This window comes from Calidris pugnax, unplaced genomic scaffold (genome assembly GCF_001431845.1).
Source record: "Calidris pugnax isolate Ruff unplaced genomic scaffold, ASM143184v1 scaffold14, whole genome shotgun sequence".
In the NCBI taxonomy this organism is placed as follows: Eukaryota; Metazoa; Chordata; class Aves; order Charadriiformes; family Scolopacidae; genus Calidris; species Calidris pugnax.
The window spans coordinates 12,159,068-12,180,278 of record NW_015090793.1 but is presented as its reverse complement, the minus strand read 5'-3'; the positions used below and the strand labels follow the sequence as shown (position 1 = coordinate 12,180,278).

Here is a 21,211-nt window from a genome sequence, read left to right as displayed (position 1 = left end):
CTCCAAATATCGTGTCTCAGTATGCACTGTACAAAAAAGTAAAAGATAAAAGAAGTCCAAGCTTTCCTCTATTTCAATTTCCTTTAAAACAAATAAAGAGCAGAAAGAAAGATCACATTCTCTTTCCTACCCATTCTCTTTAACCTGGCATTCTCTTTAACCTTCTTTGATAGCCATCCTTAAGAGGATTAGCTAGATGTGCTGGAGGGACATTGATGAAAGGCTCCTAATGGGTTTGGGAGGCAGTGCTGACGTGAATGAGTTTCCACACAGGACATGTTCAGTGTCATATAATCATAGAATGGTTTGGGTTGGAAGGGACCTTAAAGATGATCAAGTTCTGATCCCCCTGCCATGGGCAGGGTCACCTCCCACCCGACCAGGTTGCTCAAAGCCCCATCCAGCCTGCTCTTGAACACTTCCAGAGATGGGACATCCACAACTTCCCTGGGCATCCTGTTCCAGTGTCTCACCACCCTCACGGTAAAGAATTTCTTTCTATTATCTAATCTAAGTCTCCCCTCTTTCAGTTTAAAACCATTACCACTCATCATATCACTCCACTCCCTCATAAGGAGTCCTTCCCCGTCTCTCCTGTAGGCCCCCTTTAGGTACTGGAAAGCTGCTATAAGGTACTGGAAGGCTGCTATATGTCATGTCTCAACTCCTCAATTTCATATTCCTGTTCTTTGCTCACCTGGCTTGAGACACTGCACCTCTGATCCAGATTTTGCCTCCATCATGCACCTCAGATGCAGAATTTGCCTCCATCACCTATATGTCTCCTGCCTCTGCCCGCAGTTGATCTAATATCTTTTTCCGGCTCATTGCCTGTCTGAAATTTGATAAAGCCAGTGCCTGCAACACATGGCCAAGCAGAGTTTGGATGACCATTTTTCTGAGTTTGTGTGAGCCTGGTCAAGGTGGACCTGTCATAGCTCCAACCTCCTTGTGGTCCCCAGAGGAGGCCATGGTGTCCTCCTACACTCTAGGGCTGTGAGAAGGATAAACTCCTCTCTCCCCCCTGCCTCTCCCTGCCCCTTATTGACACTGCTTTTGACCATGCTAGCAGACATAACTAAGGGCAATTTTTGATTGCCTCCACAGGCTTTGATGTTTCAGGTATGTGGGAAACGACTGGAGAGAAAAGTCATGGGTGTGACCCTGACTGGGGTGAAGATCCAGCTACACAAGGGAGCTCCAACTGCACATCAGCTCCATTTTAGCTTTGACTCTGTGGGTAGTAGAAACAGGCCCCAAACTCAGCCATCCTACATTTCCTGAGCCACAGCACAGATTGACTATAGACCTGAGTGAAGCCCCTAGGGTGCATCTTTATTCCATGTTGTTTGAGAGATACAACAAGAGCAAGAAAGGGACAAAAAAAGACTGGGGATGGCCAACACCAAAAGGAGCTGCTTGCCCTCTGTATCACAGAGGGATGTGCACTAGAGCAAGGTGGGTTTCAAGTGTTTCACTGGGAAGTGAAATGAGGAATGCATCACAGGTTGGAATTAGGGAAGAGAGACCTGCACACCCTTTGGCATCAGTGTATATATCTGGACTGCTCCTTGGGCCTAAAACCAGATTATCTGCAAGGTCACTGCAGACATGATGGCTGAGAGCCAGGATTCTCCCACTCTGCTTGGGAATACCACAGTCTGCTCGCCCTCCAAAGCAAAGGCCTCAGCTGGAGGCCCTGCCCAGCCCTGTAGACCTACAAGCTCCCAACCCATTATCTAAAGGATCAGCTGCTGCCTACTGCTCATCAGTGTCCTTTCTGAGTGCTGCCTCTGGATGGAAACATGATCACATGTACTAAGGCAGGGTTGGCATCTTTTGGGGTTTGACCTTTCCATTAGATTTTGTGGTGGTGTTTTTAAGGCAAAGGAGGCATCCTGGTTTCCCTTAATTGCACAGCTTCTTCCAAAGTCAAAGATAACCATCCACTGCAGGAAACAGCTCTTTTCCTAAGGCCATATCCACCCCATAATTTTCCTTCCTGCTGTGGCTCATTAAAATGGGATATGCCATTGGCTCTTTTTTGAGGAACCCATAATCCCAGAGAAGAGGCTGACCTCTGCATGGGGGATGCTTGTATAACCTTTGGGTAACTGCATTTTATACCTGATTGCTGCTTCCAGTCTGCCTGACAGACCCACAGATGGTATCCCTTCTCATTTCCGCTAGATACCTCTAAAGAAACCATCAACAGAAGTGTCAGTATCTTCAAATATCTGTTTCTCGCAGCCCGCAGCAGTCTGCTAAGTCATAGGTTTGATAGTCAATGGTTTCTGCAAAGTCATGAGGGATCCCAATAGAGACAGACTCCACCTCTGTTTTGTAGGTGGCTGTCACCCCACTTTTGCTGGAGCCACCCCGGATTTTGTTAGAAAGGCTGTTCATCTTCTCCTTCAGCTGAGTAGATGCTGGTTTCTGGAAAGGAGTGAGCATTTTCCAGCCCTTGAAGCTGAGTGTTCGCCTCTTACTGGCTCTCTCCTGCAAGGAAGAGTTAAATATGAACGAGCTGTTCAGGGTGTTAATCCTGGGCCTCAGGTCCGTCTCAGGGTCTTGCACGGAGCTGTTAATGGAGGCCCCTCGCCAATGATGGTCGTAGACACGCCAGATGGGCCTTCTTCTCCGGTGGCATTGGCATTTGAGCAGCCTGATGAAAGCTCGCTTGAACTCTTTGCTGGAGCATGGGTAGATTATGGGATTCACACAGCTGTTGAAGTAACCCAGCCAGAAGATGACCTTGAAGACCATTTCGGAGGGCTTCAGAGACGGGAAGAAAGAACCTTGGAAGAGAGTAAAAGAAATATGGTTAGAGGAAGGAGAAAAGTATGGCAGTGCAGGGTAGCAAGGGTGGTGGTCAGCCAAGTCTGGAAGAGGAGGTGCCTGCAGAACCACACCCTGCTGAAGGTGTGATTCCGCTGTTAGGTCCTTGGCTAGCAATGCTGTTGTCACCACAGTGAAAAAAATGACCCCTGCAGGACTGCAAGCCATCAACCCTAAAGTAGTAATGATGTATATGTCTTTAGCAGCAGCCTCTTAGCCCCCACTGCAAAAGGGCTTCTAGCATTGGAACCAGCACCTTCAAATGCAGTTCTGAGCCATTAAGGCAAGCCCATACAGCTTGCAGGGAGGCTGTTAATTGTTGCAGCAGCTACACGAATATAAAGGAGGTGTGTGTGTAGAGGATTTTGCTCACACCTCCATCCAGCTACACTCAAGTCCAGCATGCACTCCAGAGGAGAAAGCCCTGCTGTAGAACCCAACAACCAAACCTGTTTTCCTCAGTGTCGGTTCAGCCATCCTGCTCTGAATTGGTGTAGGATACTTGCACTGAAGATGTATCTTCCATATCTAGGGGTTGGGTTGCTTTCTGAGACCGTACCGCAGGGGCTGAGGACATCATTTTGGGGATCAAGTTCAGCAGTCCCCAATGCCTCCTTGGTTTATCAGCAGCCAGGCCCTGCCCCATTCCAGATCAGGTGGAGGAAATTGTTGCTTGGACTATGATGGGCTGCATCAAAATAAGTGGGGCCAGGAGGCTGAGGGAGGTGATTGTGCCCACCTGCTCTACTCTGGTGAGACCCCACCTGGAGCAGTGAGTCCCACTCTGGAGCCCTCAGAACAGGAAAGACAGGGACCTGTTGAGGCGGGCCAAGAGGAGGCTCACAAAAATGCTGAAGGGGATGGAACACCTGTTTTTAGTCTGGAGAATAAAAGGCTCCGAGACCTTATTGCAGCCTTCCAGTCCTTAAAGGGGGCTTACAAAGATGGGGACAAAGTTTTTATCAAGACCTGTTGCATAGGGCAAGGGGTAGTCGCTTTAAACTAAAAGAGAGTAGATTTAGACTAGATAGAAGGAAGAATTTTTTTATGATGAGGGTGGTGAAGCAGTGGAATAGGTTGCTCAGAGAGGCTGTAAATATCCCTGGAAACATTCAAGATCAGTCTGCAGGGGCCTCTGAGCAACCTGATTTAGTTGAAAATGTCCCTGTTCATTTCATGGGGGTTGGAACAGATAACTTTTAAAGGTCCATAACAATCCAAACTATTCTTTTATTCTTTGATTCTGTGCTTTTCAGGGGTTGGTTCTTGGTGCCTGCTTCTTCCTACATGGGGCACTGCACAGTTCACCACTACATTGTAAATGGATGAATACATCCCTGGCATCTGCACTAATGGAAGAGCAACACCCCTTCACATATTTTGGATCATCAGTGTCACACACCCTCTGTTCAAATTTTGCAGTGGTGCTAAACTGGACACTTAAAGAGGACTCAGATAATATTCACTCACACAAACTTGTACCTGCTGCTTGAAAAAGCTCTTTTGTCTACCCTAGCCCCTATTTATGCTTTTGTGCTGGAGGTTCCCGGTGGTTTTGTTGGTGAAGAAGCTAGAGATTTTTTTTATGGCCAGAAGATGTCAGTGTTGCTCCCACATGACCCTATCACTTAGCATTCCCTACTCAGATCTGAAATAACTTTCTGACTCAGCCTTAATTTCTTTTAATTTTAGCTCTGAATGACAAATTGTGCTGCCATGTGACCAAGCGTTAATTTGTATTTTAGTAAATAACATTAGCTCTGGATATCATTATTATTTTTCCTGTGCTCAAAAGCCTGGTGTCAAAACAGTAAAACAAGTGCCAGGAGCCAGGAATTTGGGACTGACACTACATAAAATCTCCCCAAGCTGTTTGCTGGAGAAAAACCATCATCCAGGAAAACTAGAGAACTGGTTCCAGCAAAGATTTCTTACACTTATCCCTAAAAAGTGCAGAAATTACAGCCAGACTCAGCATTAAGTATGTGGGCTACTCCATCATGGGGATATGGGAGAAGACAAGAGATCTCAGCATTTTCTGATGGTTAGGCAGGAAAAGCACAGATGTGGCCATACAGCTTAAGTATCTGCTGGAGGCCAACCCAAGTAGGGCTGGAGTACACACTGGCTGTCAATATGCGCTGAAGGAGGCATTGAATAAGGACAGTAAGCAGGACTGACATCTCTGAGCTGGAAAGACCTGGGGCTTTCAGGGAGATGAATGGCATTTGCGGTTTAATGAGCAGCCGCTGGTGTTGTAGCCTGTGGTTTTAAACAGAGCAATAACACCAGGGTTAGGTTTTGTAGAGGTTGGTTTTGATTATCGTAGAATCATAGAATGGTTTGGGTTGTAAGGGACCTTAGAGATCATCAAGTTCCTACCCCCCCTGCCATGGGCAGGGACACCTCCCACTAGAGCAGGTTGCTCAAAGTCCCATCCAGTCTGGCCTTGAACACCTCCAGAGATGGGGCATCCACAACTTCCCTGGGCAACCTGTAAAAGTGAGTTTATTCTTTCTGGGACAGTCGTGAACATTATAGATTAGCACTGAGCTGCTTGAATCACTACATCTAACCACAGCAGAAACACCAACGCCTGCATGTTTAGCCAGGAGCTTTTAAACACCTCAGCGGTGATGGGGACAATCTCCCTTTGCATTCCATGTAGCATCTCTGTTCTCCATCTAGTCATGGTTTTAAGCCTTGCTCCTTTCTCACACTGCCCCAACCCACCACCTGGACCTACAGGTACAATCCGATGTTTTGGGTAACGTGGACCCGCGGTGGCTTTCCAAGCCTGGCATCAGTTCCTCTCCTCAGTCTCAGGTCTTGGCAGTAGTGGATGGGTCTGTTTTCCTGCCCAGACTCCCCACTCTCTATCCTGCCCAGGGATCAGCCTCTACCCAGAGCCCTGTGCTCTCTCCAAGGCGATCCTTGGCTCTCAGCCCTAGGACATTGTGTTGTCCTCGCTTCACCCCGCTACAGCTCAGTGTGAACGTTTGGGGCCAAGACAGGTGAAGGACTTTATTAAGCATGTAATCCTGCTCATTCCCTTGTTGGGGAGAGGTTTGGTGCCTCAGTTTCCCCACTGGAGAAAGAAGCTAATTACTATAAACTCTTTCAATAGTGTTGCTGTGAACCCTGTTTGCAGCGCGCATTGGGTTCTCAGAGGAGCTGCAGCTTTATGTAGCATTTTTTAACTTTAAAGAGAGAAAAAGAAAACAAAAAGCTATGGTAACAAAGCAAATAAAAGAAGGGTCTCCTTAGAAATGAGACTGGTAATTACTGCTTGAGCCAGGCTACTTAAGAGATTGGTGCTTGCTTAAACAGCCTGATGGTTGTTAAAATAATAACTTACATCTAAGGTTTAGCGGTTCATTGCACAACGCAGTTTCTGTACTACATGCTTTGTCTTTTGCATCCAGATAAAAATTACAAATTGAAAAGAAAAAAAAGCTATGAATTCTCTGAATTTCAACTTTGGCTGTTTTTCACCCGCTAGAACCTTGTGTACATCTCAAGACAAGGCGCTCATTACCATCCTCATTACCATGCAAATAAGCGTGCCCCTTGGAAGAGATGTGTACTGAGTGCATTCATAGTTTCCTCATTTGATCACACTGGGATGAACAGAACTAGGCAGGGAGTTCCCAGAACAGGTCTTTGGCTGGTATCTTTGTACATGCTGGGGCATCAGACTCTCTTGATAGGCACTGGGAGGCTGCACATAAGGAAGAGTTGTGGGATCTTATCTAGAGAATGAGTAAAGAATGGAAGAAATTAGCTCTTTCTTTCATACAAATTTTGAGAGATGGAGGGGTTTTGGACTGGGTTTTGTAACAGTTACTATAAAGGAGCATAGATCTTGTTCGGATGCATAGAAGACAGAGCCTTGTCCTTCATATTTCCCACTGCCTTGTTGAGAAAGCTCCATGTTGGCTTATGGAGATCCTACTGAGGACTTTGTCTTCTCTTAATAAATAAAAAATTTATAATAATACTGCTGGGGGCTTGAAAGTCCATTTGGGCCCTTAATACCTTTTGCCATTTTATAAAATGTTATTCCACATCTTGCAAACTCTGAATCCTAGTCATAGAGCTGGGTCTGAGCAAGCACTGCAAGTCCTGTTGTAATTCTAGATAATTATCTTCAGGATCATTAAGAAATTAAGAAAGCTGCAGTTGAAGTCAGGGAAAGCCTGGCGGCACCATGCAAAGTGACTTGACTCAGTGAAGACTGAAATTCATTTTTTTGGTGATGCAAAAGTTGAGCCAATAAAGTATGTTGTCTGAAGTGAAAGCAAAAAAGTAATTTATTTGCTGTTCTAACAGCATGTGGATATGTGTGTGTGTGTGCAGAACATGCATATGTATCTGTCTGTTTTATGTATGCTTACACTTTTTTTTTTCCTAGTCAATGTCACCTGCTCATAAAAAACCAGCCAGGTACAAATCTCTGAAACCACTGGCATTCTCCCCAATGCTGTGACACCCTGTGTTGGGTGGCTAGTGGATGCAATCTCTCTTCCACATATCCAAATACATATCCCATTTTTTTCAGGTTGTTTGGGCTAGCACATTCTCATGATTTTTTCTTGTCTGCACTTCTCCACCCTGCCCTCCCCATGACTCACTTGAAGGTGATATCACTGGATTGTTTGGAAAGTTGCTGTTCCCAGTGTTCAGCACTCAAAAAATAAAGCAAAACAAGGAAAAAGACAAATGCACAAATGAAAATGGACCCAGTCCAATCTAAATTCTGGCCCCGGCTCCCAGTACGCAGCCAGAATCTGTAAGCAGACTTGCTTTCTGCCGCAGTTGGCAAGGGTACCTTTGCTTTAAAAGGGCCCTGCTTTACAGCATGTCCTGAATAGTCCATAGCACAAAATACTGCAGACGTGATAGCAGGTGGGAAAAACAGAGTGCTAAATTCATGCCCCACTGCTGTCCCACCATGAGCAGGGAACACGAGGACCCGTAGGATTGTTCACATTGACAAGGGCCTCGCTGTTCCTTGGTGTGGGCTTTGAATGAGGAAGGGCTCTGGACAAAAATAGTTGGACCTTGCAGGTGTTGATGGAATGCCATGGAGAAGGCAAACAAGGAGCTATTATTCACTGCCTTTTCTACTGTAAACGTCATCACAGGAGATGGAGACTAGCGGGTGGTAGGTTAAAAGCAAAGAAGAGGAGATGGCTCATCTCACGGCATGTTGCTCAGCTGTGGATGTTCCTGCAGCAGGAGGCTGTGGATGCTAAAAAATGACTGGCCAAACTCAAGAAAAAGAAAAAATGTATCAAGGTGCAAACCACTCTTCCTGAGTTAGGAAGCTTCAGAAATCCATATATAGGATAGGCCTGGGGGGGACACAGATGTCCTATCACCCGAGCTTCTTATGAATGTGGCCTCAAAGGTCAGGAGGTGTCTGAGGACTCCCTCAGGATGTATCAGAGCAGCAAGTCAAGAGAACTGCAGCTGTTATAGGAAAAACCCTGACATAAGAGGTACCGCGGCTGCTGAAGCTCAGCAGGCTCAGTGAAGTTCAGCGGGCTCTCTGGGCCAAAGAAAGAGTCAGTCTTTTCCTTCTTTTTTTCTGGCTCTCACAAAGTAAATTGATTAAATCCGGTCCAAAGTAATCATGAGCTGCCACTTTCTGTTCATTACTCAGCTTGCATCCCTCCTTGCCAGCTCCTTCCTGGTCCCCATGATGGATAACCTCCCTGATGTGGCTGCCAAGCTATGGGAGAACGGGCTGGAAATCAGCAAGGATTTCTGCCTATGTGTGGGGCTGGGAGTCTCAGCTTCTGACCAGTCTTTTTTGACCTCCTCCGTCAACTACCGACCACCTCCATTGGGCATCTGTAAGCATATCAGGGTCCCTAGAGGGTTAACACCTCCTTGCAGCTGGTGTCGTGTGTTGGAGTGATGAGGGAGTTCACTGCCCTGCTAGGATGGATCCAAGAGCTGCTTGGCGTAGGGAGGAGGACAGCATGTTCGCAGTGACTCCAGCGTTTTCCCTGGAGGACGATGGCGTTGGGATATCGGGTGGAATTCCTCAGGCCTGTGAGCCTTCCAGCCGACCCCATAAACAATGTCACAAATAAGCGACAGCTTCTGTCACGCCAATGAAAGTCCCTGTGAGCTGCCTGTGTTCCTCTCTGTGCGTAGGCGTGCCTGCTCGCTCCAACTTCTGCATCCTGATCTGGCCATGAAGAAAAGCAGTGAGAAGACCCTGGCCATGCCAAATCCCATGGTGGGGTCTGCATGTCCAGCATGTGGGGTCTCCATGGGGAGGGAGTGCAGCCTGTGGTGTGGTGGGGCTTAGGGAAGCATGGTTGAGTCTGGGGGTGGTGGGTCAGTTGCAAAGGCAGGAGAGACCAGCCTGGGGGGTGTCAGGGCCTCTGAAAAACACCAACACTCTCTAGCAGAATCTCCAAGTTGAGGTCTGAGTGCAGTTTTCCTGTTAGCAAGAGAATGGTAATGCAGCAGAGCCTTGTTCTGATCATTTATTGGTCTAATTCATGGTCGTCAAACCTGTCCCCTAACCTCTAGGCAGTATGGTCCTAGTGATGTCTCCAAAAACTTCTCTCTAAGTTGCAGCATATCAGTAGAACGTTAACTGAAATTGCCCTTCATTCCCTTCAAAGTTCATGTTGGAGAAGACTCCCTTAAAGGTAATATTTTTGCAGTGTTTCTTATGCTTGAGAAAGATACATGGGTATCCCACTGCCTATTTCTTTATGATTCACAGATAATAGCCTGACTCCAGCCTCAAAGGGGACTTTAAAACAAATCTTAAAATCCTGATCCTCAGCAAAAGGACATAAATAAAATTAAGAGGAAAAAAAAAAGTCTAGAAGATTGCCCAATCTGGCAAATCCAAAGGGAGTTATCAGGAAGGTTCTTATTTGCCAGATGTAAATGAAGAAAAAGAAATATAAAAATGCTTCCTGAGAGAAGAAAAAAGTCAGGGTAACTGAGTTGCATGTCTGAGGAGGAAGAAGACTGCTGACGTTAGAGTGAGCATGGCAGAGACCACAGTGAAAGTCTTGCCTGGATGGTTCAACAGAGGAAACACGCTTGGGGTGGTTTTGAAAGGAAAATTTCCATCTGGCTCAGGATCTGATTGAACACAATGGCCTTGTGGGGTTGCTAGGTTCCCTTCAGGGCAATGCAAAAATCAGCATGTCATTCAGAGAGGAGAACTCCCGTGGCTCTCCATTCTGCAAACATGGGAGTGTCCTGAGCATGAAGGTCTTGCTGCATCTGTGCTTGGGAGTCTCTTCTCTGCATGACGGCATCTCAGGCACACTTCTGGGTAACAGAGCCAGTATGACCAGCCCTTGGGGAAGGGAAACATTTACTGACAAGTTGACCAGCTGCCATCTGCCAGGAGGAGTAAGCCATAGCTAGAGTGTCTCGTGGGCAAAAATTCAACCGTAGGTCTAGGTCACAAATAATAAGCAAAGATGCTGCTTATTCAAGTTCTGTGTGAGCTTACCAGTGACTCAAATAGTATGATGGCAAACCATGAAAGTTCTTGGCCTTGGATAACTTTGTCCTTAACTGCAGCCTTGCCAATCCTCCCTTTTGGTGGACCATAACTCTTTGCAGTAGGAGGCTATGTCCTTGGCTTCCTAATGCTTTCATTGCTGTCCCACTGTTGTGACTTGGTTGGCTAGAACCATTTTAGACACGCAATATGTCTTGGTCTACTGCTAATGTTTTAAAAGGCTTCAACTTAGCTCCAACATAAAATGTCCCTTTCTGTCAAGCTCTCTCCTCCTCTCTGGTCAGAAACATTGAGAACGTGTATTTTTTTCAATTAAAGAGTGAGCTTGGGAAATCCTGTAGAAAAGAAGTGGAGGAGAATGATTCTCAAGCAAGTCATCCAAGCCTCAGAAAAACCACTGTGTTTGCTGGGTCGGACCCAAGACTACTCTTTGTTTTTCCAACTCAGAAGTTCTTTTCTCTGCACTTGGTTTTCTAAGAATGTGAACTCACCCGCCCTGTCCTGTTTACAAGCTCGTAAATATGTAGATCAGATTTGACTGTGGGGCAGGCCTTGAAGGGGCTGAATCCTTCTGGGAACACATGGCATTTTATGTATAGTGAGGCCAGATCTGAGCTGCACAAAGGAAAAAGGCAATTTTTCATTGGGCCCAACCCAGGAAAAAATTTTGCCCCACAAGAAAATGCATGACTCCTTACTGTAATTTATAAAGCAGGGTCAGCAGAACTCACCTTAGGTGGGTGAGCATCACCAAGACCCAAAGAGAGATAAGACCATTGATCTAGAAGGATGCTACAGTGGAAGGCTTACTTACGCCAATTGCTGGGAAAGCTGGTGGCCCCAAGTCTGGAGAACTTGCTAGTGGCAGAACGCCAGCGTATGGAAAACACACTATCAAGGGGAGGTGTGGGAGCTTCCTCAGCACATTTCCACCATGCCGGTCCCAAGCACATTCTGTTTATATCAGAACTGGACAGACAGCACGTCATCGGCCATGGAGCCTGGCACTGCAACACTTGCAGCCCATGCCCCCTCCTGGTGTTGCCGGCTGTGAAGGATTCTGAACAGCATCCTACGGAGAGCCGCACCGCCGGACCCAGGCGCTGTGACGTCGCGGAGGAAAGGGTGGAGATGAAAGGATGGGGGAGGTTGATATTTTCAGCTCTGATGAAAAATTTGGATTAGCTTTGCAGGCTCAGGAGGGTTTATTCAAGACCAGCCAGCCAACTTCTTGTTTCTTTTCAGGCTTGGAGGGGAAAATCCTCCAACGCCTGCCCTGTTTCCGCACCCAGCTCCAAGGCACAGCCCTTCTGGCTTTTGCTTGCATGGGAAAATCTGCAGAGTTTCTCATTGCTCGCCTTCTCTTTTTTTTTTTTTTTAAACAAGAAGGGAAACTTACAAAAAAAATAATCGTATTTCCTTCTTCTCCCCCAATGTGGAATTATTCAGGGGAGATAGCAAAGAGTTCCTCTGTCTCTCTGCAGGCCTGGAAGCCAGTATTCAGCTGATACCAAGCTCTAAAAACATTGCACTTCAAAAAGAGACGTTTTTCCCCTCTCAGAAAACAATGGGTCAATGTAACAGGGCTCCAAAAATATAACAGGAATGGTGAGATAACAACATCCTCATCACTCCCGACAGTTCCTGAAGCCCTTAACTGGAAGGGATAAAGTCCCCAATTAATGTCGCATTGGTTGCCTGCAAAGGATTGTTCTTACTTGGTCTTGTCTCTCATCTCCACAGCGGGGGGTCGTGTCATCCGTCTGATGTGACCAGCTGTACAATTCTTATCAGGTTATTTGGCAGTGATGTACTTAAGCCATATCTTGGCAGGTACAGTGAACAGGGACAGGATAAGGGACCAGATTTTGATGCAGGGGCACCCAGGCTTTTAGCACGGACCCTGGCATTACTTTGGCACAGACGTGGTGCATTGGATAGCAGAGGCAAGGGATGTACCTGCGTGCACATCCTTGGTTGGGAGGGGGTAGTTGTGGCAATGCCAGGCACATGGCTAACAAATTGACCCCAATGCCTTTTATTTGCTAGCATCGTTGTGATGGGGGGACCACACCTTGTGCTAGGTACTATATAGACACAGAGTGGTGGGAAAACCAGTCCCCAAAGGTGGTGTTTGCTACCCAATGCTGAGCAAAGGTCTCCTGCATGCCTACAGCACACACAAGGTTTGTTCCCCAGGATTTGTGGTCCAGCAACACGTCTGGCAGTGCGGATGGGGGAGACTGCATGGGTTGCACCACAACGGGAGAGGCAAAAGCTTGCGATGCCCGGACTAGAGCAGTCTCCAGCAGTGCCAGTGGCATGATACAACCATGCGGAATGGTGTCAGGAACTGTCAGTGGGAAGGGGTGACAAGCCCAGAAAAACCAAACTATTGATATATTTTGTTACCTGAGCATTCCACCTGGATGTCATGGGTGAATAGAAAGCAAAATGACACAAGAGGCAAAAACTGGCTGCCTGGTTGACTTAGCCACAGAGCTGAGCCTGGGACGAGCATGAAGAAATTTGGGAAGGACCGAGAAATGTAGCAGCAGACCAATCATCATATCGCGGTGGTTTTGTTTAAGCTTTACAGCCACATGGAGTTTTGAGGAGACATTTCAAGAGAGAGAATGCAAGAAACTTGCTGCATTGCCTGGTTTAAATGCATGCACAGGGCAATGGGATCTCTGCTGAGAAGAGCTGAGTGTCTCAAAGTGCCTCATTATGGTGATGAGGCTCATTCTCCACTGACATGCTTCCTGCTCCATCTCTGTCCTATCTCTATTTCTTCTTTAATCTCTGATCCTAAAGGGAAAGGATGGAAATTTGCATTCAATTTTCATGGCAATTTGAGTACATCCCACGAGATATCTGCCTGTCTCTCTCTCGCCTTTTCGTTAGATAAACAAGCCTTTTTGCCTCCTGTGCTCTGCACTCACTGTTCAAAAGTAATAGCCATGGGATCTCAGGTGCACTCCCTGTCTTGATGTGGCCTTGATTCCAAATTAGGTTCTGGATATGCTAATTTTGCATATTCACTTCTCATTACAGGGACATAACACTAAGTGGGCTTTACACCCCTCCTTGGGAAAGTGCAGCTTTTGAGGACAGCCCTTGTCAAGACTAGTGTCACCTCAGGTAATTATCATCTCCTCTTCTTCCACCTTCACCAACTAGCTTCTGACTTGCTACCTCCCTCTTAGGGCACTTTGATGGATTCTCATGTCAAGGGAACAAAAAACCATACCATGTAAAACTTGCTTTGCTTGTATACTTCCACCAACAGTGGTGTCTAAAAGCGATGCGACTGGGGGTGCAGTGGGGGGCTCCCAGTGGGTCCCCAGGATGTCTCAGTCAGTAGGTCTGCAAACAGGTGTTCAGTGTTATCTTGTGCAATGAATCTATGGCTGGGTACAGAGACTCTACATTTGCTGTGAGACAGGATCCAGATTTCCTACAAACGCACATCCCCCTACTAATTGCTTCCAAATATTCAAAATGTTGAAAGGAGCAATTTCTCTGGCAGAGGAAACCATCTGTCTCAGACAACATCAGTGATATGCTTCTTTAAGGCTATCGACTTGTTTGTACCAAGACAAATATTTTGTAGTACTGGGTGAAGCTAAGTCATCTGATGATGCCTAACATGAATGTTATGGCACAGATTTTAAAGGGAGCTACACATTGAACTCTCATTAAACTCATGGGCATTAAGCATGAAAATATCTTCTGAACATGATGATTCCCAGTATCAATCCCAGTATTGCATACGTTAGCAATACTGTCAGCTCTGGATTAGTATTCATGCCTGCTCTGGATAGTAGCACATGGGAACATTTTGGTGAAATGGTTCTTTAGATGAATACCATAGAATCATAGAATCATTTATTTTGGAAAAGACCCTTAAGATCATCAAACCTAAACCTAACACTGCCTAGTTCTCCACTGAACTATGTCCCTAAGTGCCACATCAACATGTCTTTTAAATACCCCTAAGGGATATCTTTCCCTCCAGTAACAGTTGATGACTTGCTTTTACAACTACCTCCCTGACAGAAAGGCTGTCAAGGCTGTTGACAAAAAGGTATGTGTGATCCACCTAAGAGTAGCATTTCACAGAGCTTTAGTAATGATAACGCAAGCTCAGATCATAAAAATGCCAAGAACAGGAACAGATGAACCAGAACAAGGAAGACTGAAAAATTGAGGGTGCTCATATGGAAAATCATGTCCCATTTTGGTGCCTACAGTGCAGAAAAGAAGCCAAGGAGACAGAAAATGCACTGAGGAGCTCTATGAGACAACACAGAAGTCTGGAAAACATGATTTAGAGCACAATATTAAAGGATCTTGATCTATTGGCATTGTTCAAGAGAAACGAAAGCAACTTGCTCATGCAGCACAGTGAAATACAGGGAAAACTCTTTCTGATAGGAAACACATGTTTAAACCAGCCAAGAATGGTAGAAAAAAGTAATGGCTTGAAGTTATAGCTAGATCAATTTAGTCTGGAAAGAAAGCAGTCATTTTTAATAGTAAGGATCTAAAGCAACTGGAAAAAGAATAACTACAGACATAGATTCTCCATTATTTGTAGTCCTGATTTAATGCTGAATATCTTTCTAAGGACAAAACTGTTTTTGAGTAATGGGGGAGTAGAAAAAAATATTGAAAGAGGTTCAGCGTTGCAGTCATCTGCAAATCACAGCAGGTAGTCAGAGAAGTCCCTTCTAGCCTTGCAAACTACAACTACTATTAGCAAACTCTATTCCAAAATGTGGCAGGTCCCAAATATAGAAGAGTTGTAAAAATCACCATGTCACAGAGGGTGTGCAGACATGATAAGTGCAAGAACTGTTTGGGAAACCATTGATCTGTTCCAGAAACTGCTTTAATTGAGAAGATCAGTGGACCTTTATTCCCTGCTGCAAGATCTTTCCCTCGGTTTGACACACGTATGCTATGATGTCTACATTTCTATGCATTTAGTCTTAATTAGAGGGACTGACAATGAGTCAAGCATCTGTGTCAAGGGGTTTAATTGAATATAATGAAGGTTTTGCTTGTTGGGGATCATGTCAACATTCAATTAATTACAACAAGCTACAATGTTGGTATTTGAGACCAGTTAGTCTCGCCGCACTCCCACATTCAGAGCTAATACCCTATGGTGTGCTAGTAATTACCCAGAGCAAACAAAGCTGGGAAGAAATAAGCATCGCAGAGGGCTTTCTGGGTCCCTTCTCTCAAAGCAAGCTGCTGCCTCTTGCTGTCACCGATGGCAAGGTCTGCAAAGACCTGTGGATGCCATGAGCAGAGACCTAAGCCAGCTGTGAACAGTCGTTCAGGTTCCAGCAGCATTAAAGCTGCATTTTTTTCACTGCTGAAGAAATTAGTGTGTGACATGCTAATACTGCTTTGCAGCTCTGGGGACAGCTGGTGGGAGCAGCCTGGGGTACCCCTGTGCCGTGCTGCTTGGTGCCTGCTTGACCTGCCTTGGATATGTGGGGCCCACAGACCACCTGGTGTGTGGTTCTGCAGACTCCCAAAAGAACTGGAAGAACAGATGTATTGATGTAAAACTCAATAAAAAAAGAGCTTTTCTGATAACAACCCTTTCTTCTGACCTGTGAGATTTCCCCTCTCAGTCCAGCAGAAAATGTAAAACCAATATCAGGAGAAAGAAAACAACTCTCAAACAACAAAGGCTTATTAAAAATTTATCTCCCTTCTCCTTCCTAAACCTAGTGCTTTTTCTGGGGAGACTGTCCTAAGGCCCCCGTCAAAATATCCCCTCCTCCCTGCCAGGGAAAGCATATGGCCTCTGCCAATCTCTCTTTTCTGTGCTTTTCTCCTCACAGTTGCGTCTCAGTCTTGTAGGGACAGGTGCCAAAGGACACATGGCTCATTCCTGGCCATGTCCAAATGAGGAAAATCAAACCCAGGGCAGCCCTGCCTGCAAGCACTGGCAGATTCTGCCGATTGCTCAGTGGCACTGGAGTCCTGCATACCATCAGCACTAGGAGTTGGGAAGCTTTGCGTCCTGGTACTCACATTACTCTCCATTGTTTCTTCTCTTGGAGGTGAGAAGGTGACTGCCATTGTTTCTCCAATGCCTCTACGTGATTCCTCTCCCTAAGGTGTTTCCATCTTATTTCCTTTGCTGCCTGTGGCCTTTTGCTTTGCCATTATCCTGCCACCCAAAAGGATTGAGGTAGACATTTGCTGACAACCTCAGAAATGGAGTTTAGACATACCAGAAACCAGCTAAGTCCTTGGGAAGCATGTCAGCATAAGACTATGAGAGAAAAGGATGGCTCTTTTTCAGAGAGTATCTTGAAAAGCACTGCAAGCCAATGAACACATCCTTGGTCCTAGATCTCCAGCTGGAGCTGTCCTAGATGGATGGAAAGGGGAGTACACAAGGCTATAAAAAGTCACACCTATGTCTCAACACTCCTCCTTTGTAGAAGACAGATCTATAGGTCTACCTGGCACTTTGGATCTCTCTCTCTCTGCTGTGCCCCTGCTTTGGGAGGAACAGACTGTTGTGCTGAGGAGCCAGATGCAGCTCTAAGAGGCTTTGCAGAACCAGGACTGGCCTTGTGTCTCTACTGCCTGCCAAGAAGTCACTTGATGCACAGATGAGTGTCTTAATAAATATGGTTTATTTCATGTGTACCTTGGATGCTGAACTCTCTGTTGGGCTAAGGCTGATGACACACAAAGTGACCTCCTGGCATTTGTCTCTAGAGAAAAGCAGATAAATCCCCTGATCCTAGCTCTTCCAATACTGTGTATGCCGATGGATATTATTTCCCAATTATTCATCAGGCCACACAGTATCGCTCGGACACAGTATATGCTTATAACTTCCAGAGTGCATGACCCAAGACAGCAGGGAATGGGGCCGTAATTACCTTCCGCAGCCAGAAAATTCTTTCGCTGTTTAAAAAAATATATTTCTTTTCTAACTGAACTAAGCTCTTACTTAAAATCTTGATCTACGTGTGTGTGTGTTGGAATATCTGCATGAAGAAAAATGTGTTTGGGCTGTTCCTGTATATGAGGCCCAAAACATGGAGAGTATATGAGGCTTGGCCCTCCTTCAACCTTGGATACCTGTAAGTGAGGCTTTCCCTAGCACCCCTGAGCCTTTTTCCATCCTTCCATTACACTTAGACGGTCCAAATCACTCCACTCCACACATGAATCTTCCATGAAAACAGAGCTTATTTGGTTCCAAAACTGCACACAGCCATGTGGCTGCCCAATGTTTAATTTTTAAGGTTGAGTCTTTCCAGGTATATTTTTTTCTACTGTCCTCCAAGTTTGAAAGCTTCGATTAGCTCTGCTGTGCTTGCCCTGGTCTGATAACCTCTTTAATACCTCTTAGAAGTAACTACAAAACATCAATACACTGCCATTACTAATACCATTAAGTCCATCTCTGAGCAGAAAAGAAGGAGCTCCTTGCCAGTCATGGATTTGGGTCTGGGCTGATCCTGGATCCAAGGAAACCCATTTCAGATTTGCTGACAAGTCTCTGCACACAACATCTTGTAACAGATACTATATCACTTGAGGAATAGATAAACAGGACTGGGCTGAGGTGCATTGGTAGTAGAAGAGACAACAGGAACAGCAAAGCCAACTAGATTGCAGAAAGTGAATTAGAGGCTCCCGTCTAACTCCATAACTCCCTTGAAGACAAAAGGTCAGCTTGTAATAGACATTTCAAGCTGCTGAGTTGCTCAGGTTGTTTCTGAAAAAGTACAGTCCCTAAAACTTTGCTGTATCTCTAGACTTCCTCTACCATTAAGTTCTCTCATAGACCAGAACAGCAGCTCAGAGCAACCACAAGTTTCATTGCAAACTCACCAGGCAGTAGGAAGGCTGTCCCATTAGGGCAGCCAGATCATTCCCCTAGCTGTTTGCTGACAGGGATGGAGATGGGTGGACTTCTCAGTTCAGCTGGATTTCATTCCCTTTGTGCCAGCAAAGCAAGTATGAAGGAGCCAAAGATCAGAATTTGCACAGCATCAAGCTGTTCAGCAGATGTGCCCTTACTCCATGCTTAGGGCAAAACATAGACAGATGGAAAGATTAACACTTCAGAGTTCTGCTTCAGTAGAGAAATTAAAATGTCAGCTCAGAGCTCTTCCTTGATAGTGGCACATAATTTTGAAACAAGGATAGGCCCAGTAGATCCCAGCTACCTCTGGAGGTGACGGATCTCATAGCAAAGAGCAGGAGAATCAAAAGACCTGCACAGTGTTCACCTAGGTGCACGCATGAAGTCAAGTTTCACTTGACGGTGGAGCTGGTCAAATAAATACAGGCAACGATATGGAGGGAGCAGAGAAAATATTTTCATAGCACTAGGATTTGTTAGTATTCATGGTTGGACTGGACCAAACTGTTTTAAAAAAAGGAGATCCACCAAATGACAGGAGGAAGCATAAGAGATGGTTTCAATGAGCCAGAATAGCTGGGACCCAGATTATTAGAAGTCTTCAAGGGTAGGATTCATCTCAAAAATTGACACCTAAATTTAGTCATTTGCACGTGAGTGGAAGGCTCAATTCTGATACCTATGCAGAGATGCCTCATGCTGTTTGGCATGACACAGGACACAAAATTTTCACACAGGACTGGCAACTGTGGCACAGGACTGTGGCACCTACAGGAGATCCGCCTCTTTCTGCAGTAGAGATTGGAGGTTGGGGGGGACATCCTAGTATATCTTGAGTGGAAACAGCATGACGCCCCATACCTCCCTGCACAGTGATGAGAGATTAGGTACCTCTGGCCCTGGCTTCATATTCATTGACAATATTAAGCTTTCCTAGGAACATCCCTACCACTGGAGCAGATGTTTCCATGAAAGCAAAATGGGACAACTTTGGCCTGTGCAACCAGCCAAGAACCTCCCAAGGTCCACTGCCAACAGATGGCTAGCACACAGCCAGACTGTTTTGAAGGCTAAGAGAGTTCACTAGCTGAGATGAAGGCTGTCATCTTCCAGCTGGTCTAAGAGTCTGGTAACTTCCCAGGCATCAGTTTACTGGTATTGATGCAGCTTACTTGTCCAAAATTTTGAGACACAGGTAGGAATCAACTATCTAATGATAGAGGCCTAACAAAAGGCCAAGAGTGGAACGAATGAAGTATAACAAACTGGGTCATTTATAACTTAACTGATTTATATGCCTGTACAGTTGCATCTGATTTTAGATACACAAAATAAGTGAGTTCAGAAGGGATTTCTGGAGGTATCTGGCCCAACCACTACTAAAAACACAGCCAAAAAAGTTTTCTATTCAAATAGCAAACAATATGGCATTGATGCCCGTCTCTTCATTGGGTTCCAAGTGTCTGGTCAGAAATTTGGAGATCTTTCTAAGTCACTAAGTCAACCAAGGCGTGGCAGAGCATGCCATGGTTGAGACTGGCAAAATTTCAACATCACATGAATGAGAGTATATTTTTAAGAAGTGAAAATATTCACCAGTTGTACCAAAAACTAGTATCAAATCAGGCTTTATCTGTTTTAGAGATAAATAATTACTTTTGAATAACAGATACCATTTTCGTGCATTTAACCTACACATGAGGTAATGTGCACTCCTTTAAAAGTTCTGCTGCTTGGGAACATCTGCTGGTAAACCATACTTTAAGCCAACTCATGCCGTAAAACAATCAGCTTAACTTCACGGAAAGGGTACCCATGTGTATCTTGTGTATAAGGGAGTTCATAGGATAAAGAAAGCCGGTTAGAAAAGAATGGGGCAATGGGGCTATGGGGAAAGAGGAGGCAAGCTTTGCAAAGGCTGAAGCTAAATATCAGGTGTTGGATTTAGGGTGAACTTATGTCACAGAGTTTATGCTTACACTGCTGTTGGGTGGTAGAGATTTTTCTTCAACAATCACACATATGGAACAGACTGCAGATATTATCTGAAGCAGCAAAAGCAGACCTGCATGCTGGAACCAGTTTCATAGCACCAGAGCAACCAGAAATTCCCGTGCAGTGGAAAAATTCCACTATGAACTCATTATATAGGCTAGATCCAGTTTCTTTGACCTGAGGTAAAGGGATGGACTAGATCTTCTCTTAATACAGTTTCCAGTCCCAACAATCTATATTGGGGCAATCTACAAAATCAGTGGCACAAATCCCCATGATTTTAATGTGACAAGATGGAATTGTTAAGACTCAGTTTTTGCAGAATATGTTGATCCATGCTTGGGAACAGAGCTGTCTGGAAACCCAGATGTCTGGTTTGTGGGAAATTTCAGTGTTTGATATTTGTTTCCTTTCAGAATGCAATAAAAAAAATAACGAAACGTTCCAAGGAACTATAAATTTAAAAAAAAATTAATTCTAAGAACCTCCAGTGCACACTGTTGTCTAAAAGGGATGTATCCCTGGAAACCTGAAAGCTACCAGCTGATGTGGAAACACTTGTTAAACCATGGAGACAACCATGCCGACAGGCAACCACTACTAGGTGAATCTGCAACATGGGGCAGTCTTCCCCTTCCCCGTCTTCTCAAGACTCCCCAGCCATAGGATACAGAAAATGCAAAGCCCTTGGCAAGCTACATTACCTGGGCTTTTCTTTGGCTGAGCAACACTGGCAATGGAAGCCCTGTGATCCTTAGAAATTATGAATCTGGGCATCTGGAGTGTCTCAAAGTCCCCCCAGTTAATACTTGTAATAGGAAGCCTTGAAGCATGAAAAAAACCCTTTCTGGAGCCAAGGTGCCCAGGGCTTCCAGGTTACTTTTGCTGGATCCAGGAGTCAACCCTGAGTTAGTGCAGAGCTGCCAAGGTTTTCACTCTGCTGG

The 21,211-nt window shown here is 45.4% G+C and overlaps 1 protein-coding gene across 1 annotated transcript in view; it reads right to left on the bottom strand.

Annotated features, from left to right (window-relative positions):
* Positions 1–527: 527 nt before the first annotated feature.
* ADRA1D (adrenoceptor alpha 1D) overlaps positions 528–21,211 on the bottom strand; it is a 42,788-nt gene continuing 22,104 nt past the window's right edge. Inside the window, exon 2 of the mRNA XM_014966683.1 lies at positions 528–2,798. Within this exon, the coding sequence (XP_014822169.1) occupies positions 2,230–2,798 (569 nt within the window). The 3' untranslated portion in view covers positions 528–2,229. The remainder of the gene's footprint in view (positions 2,799–21,211) is intronic.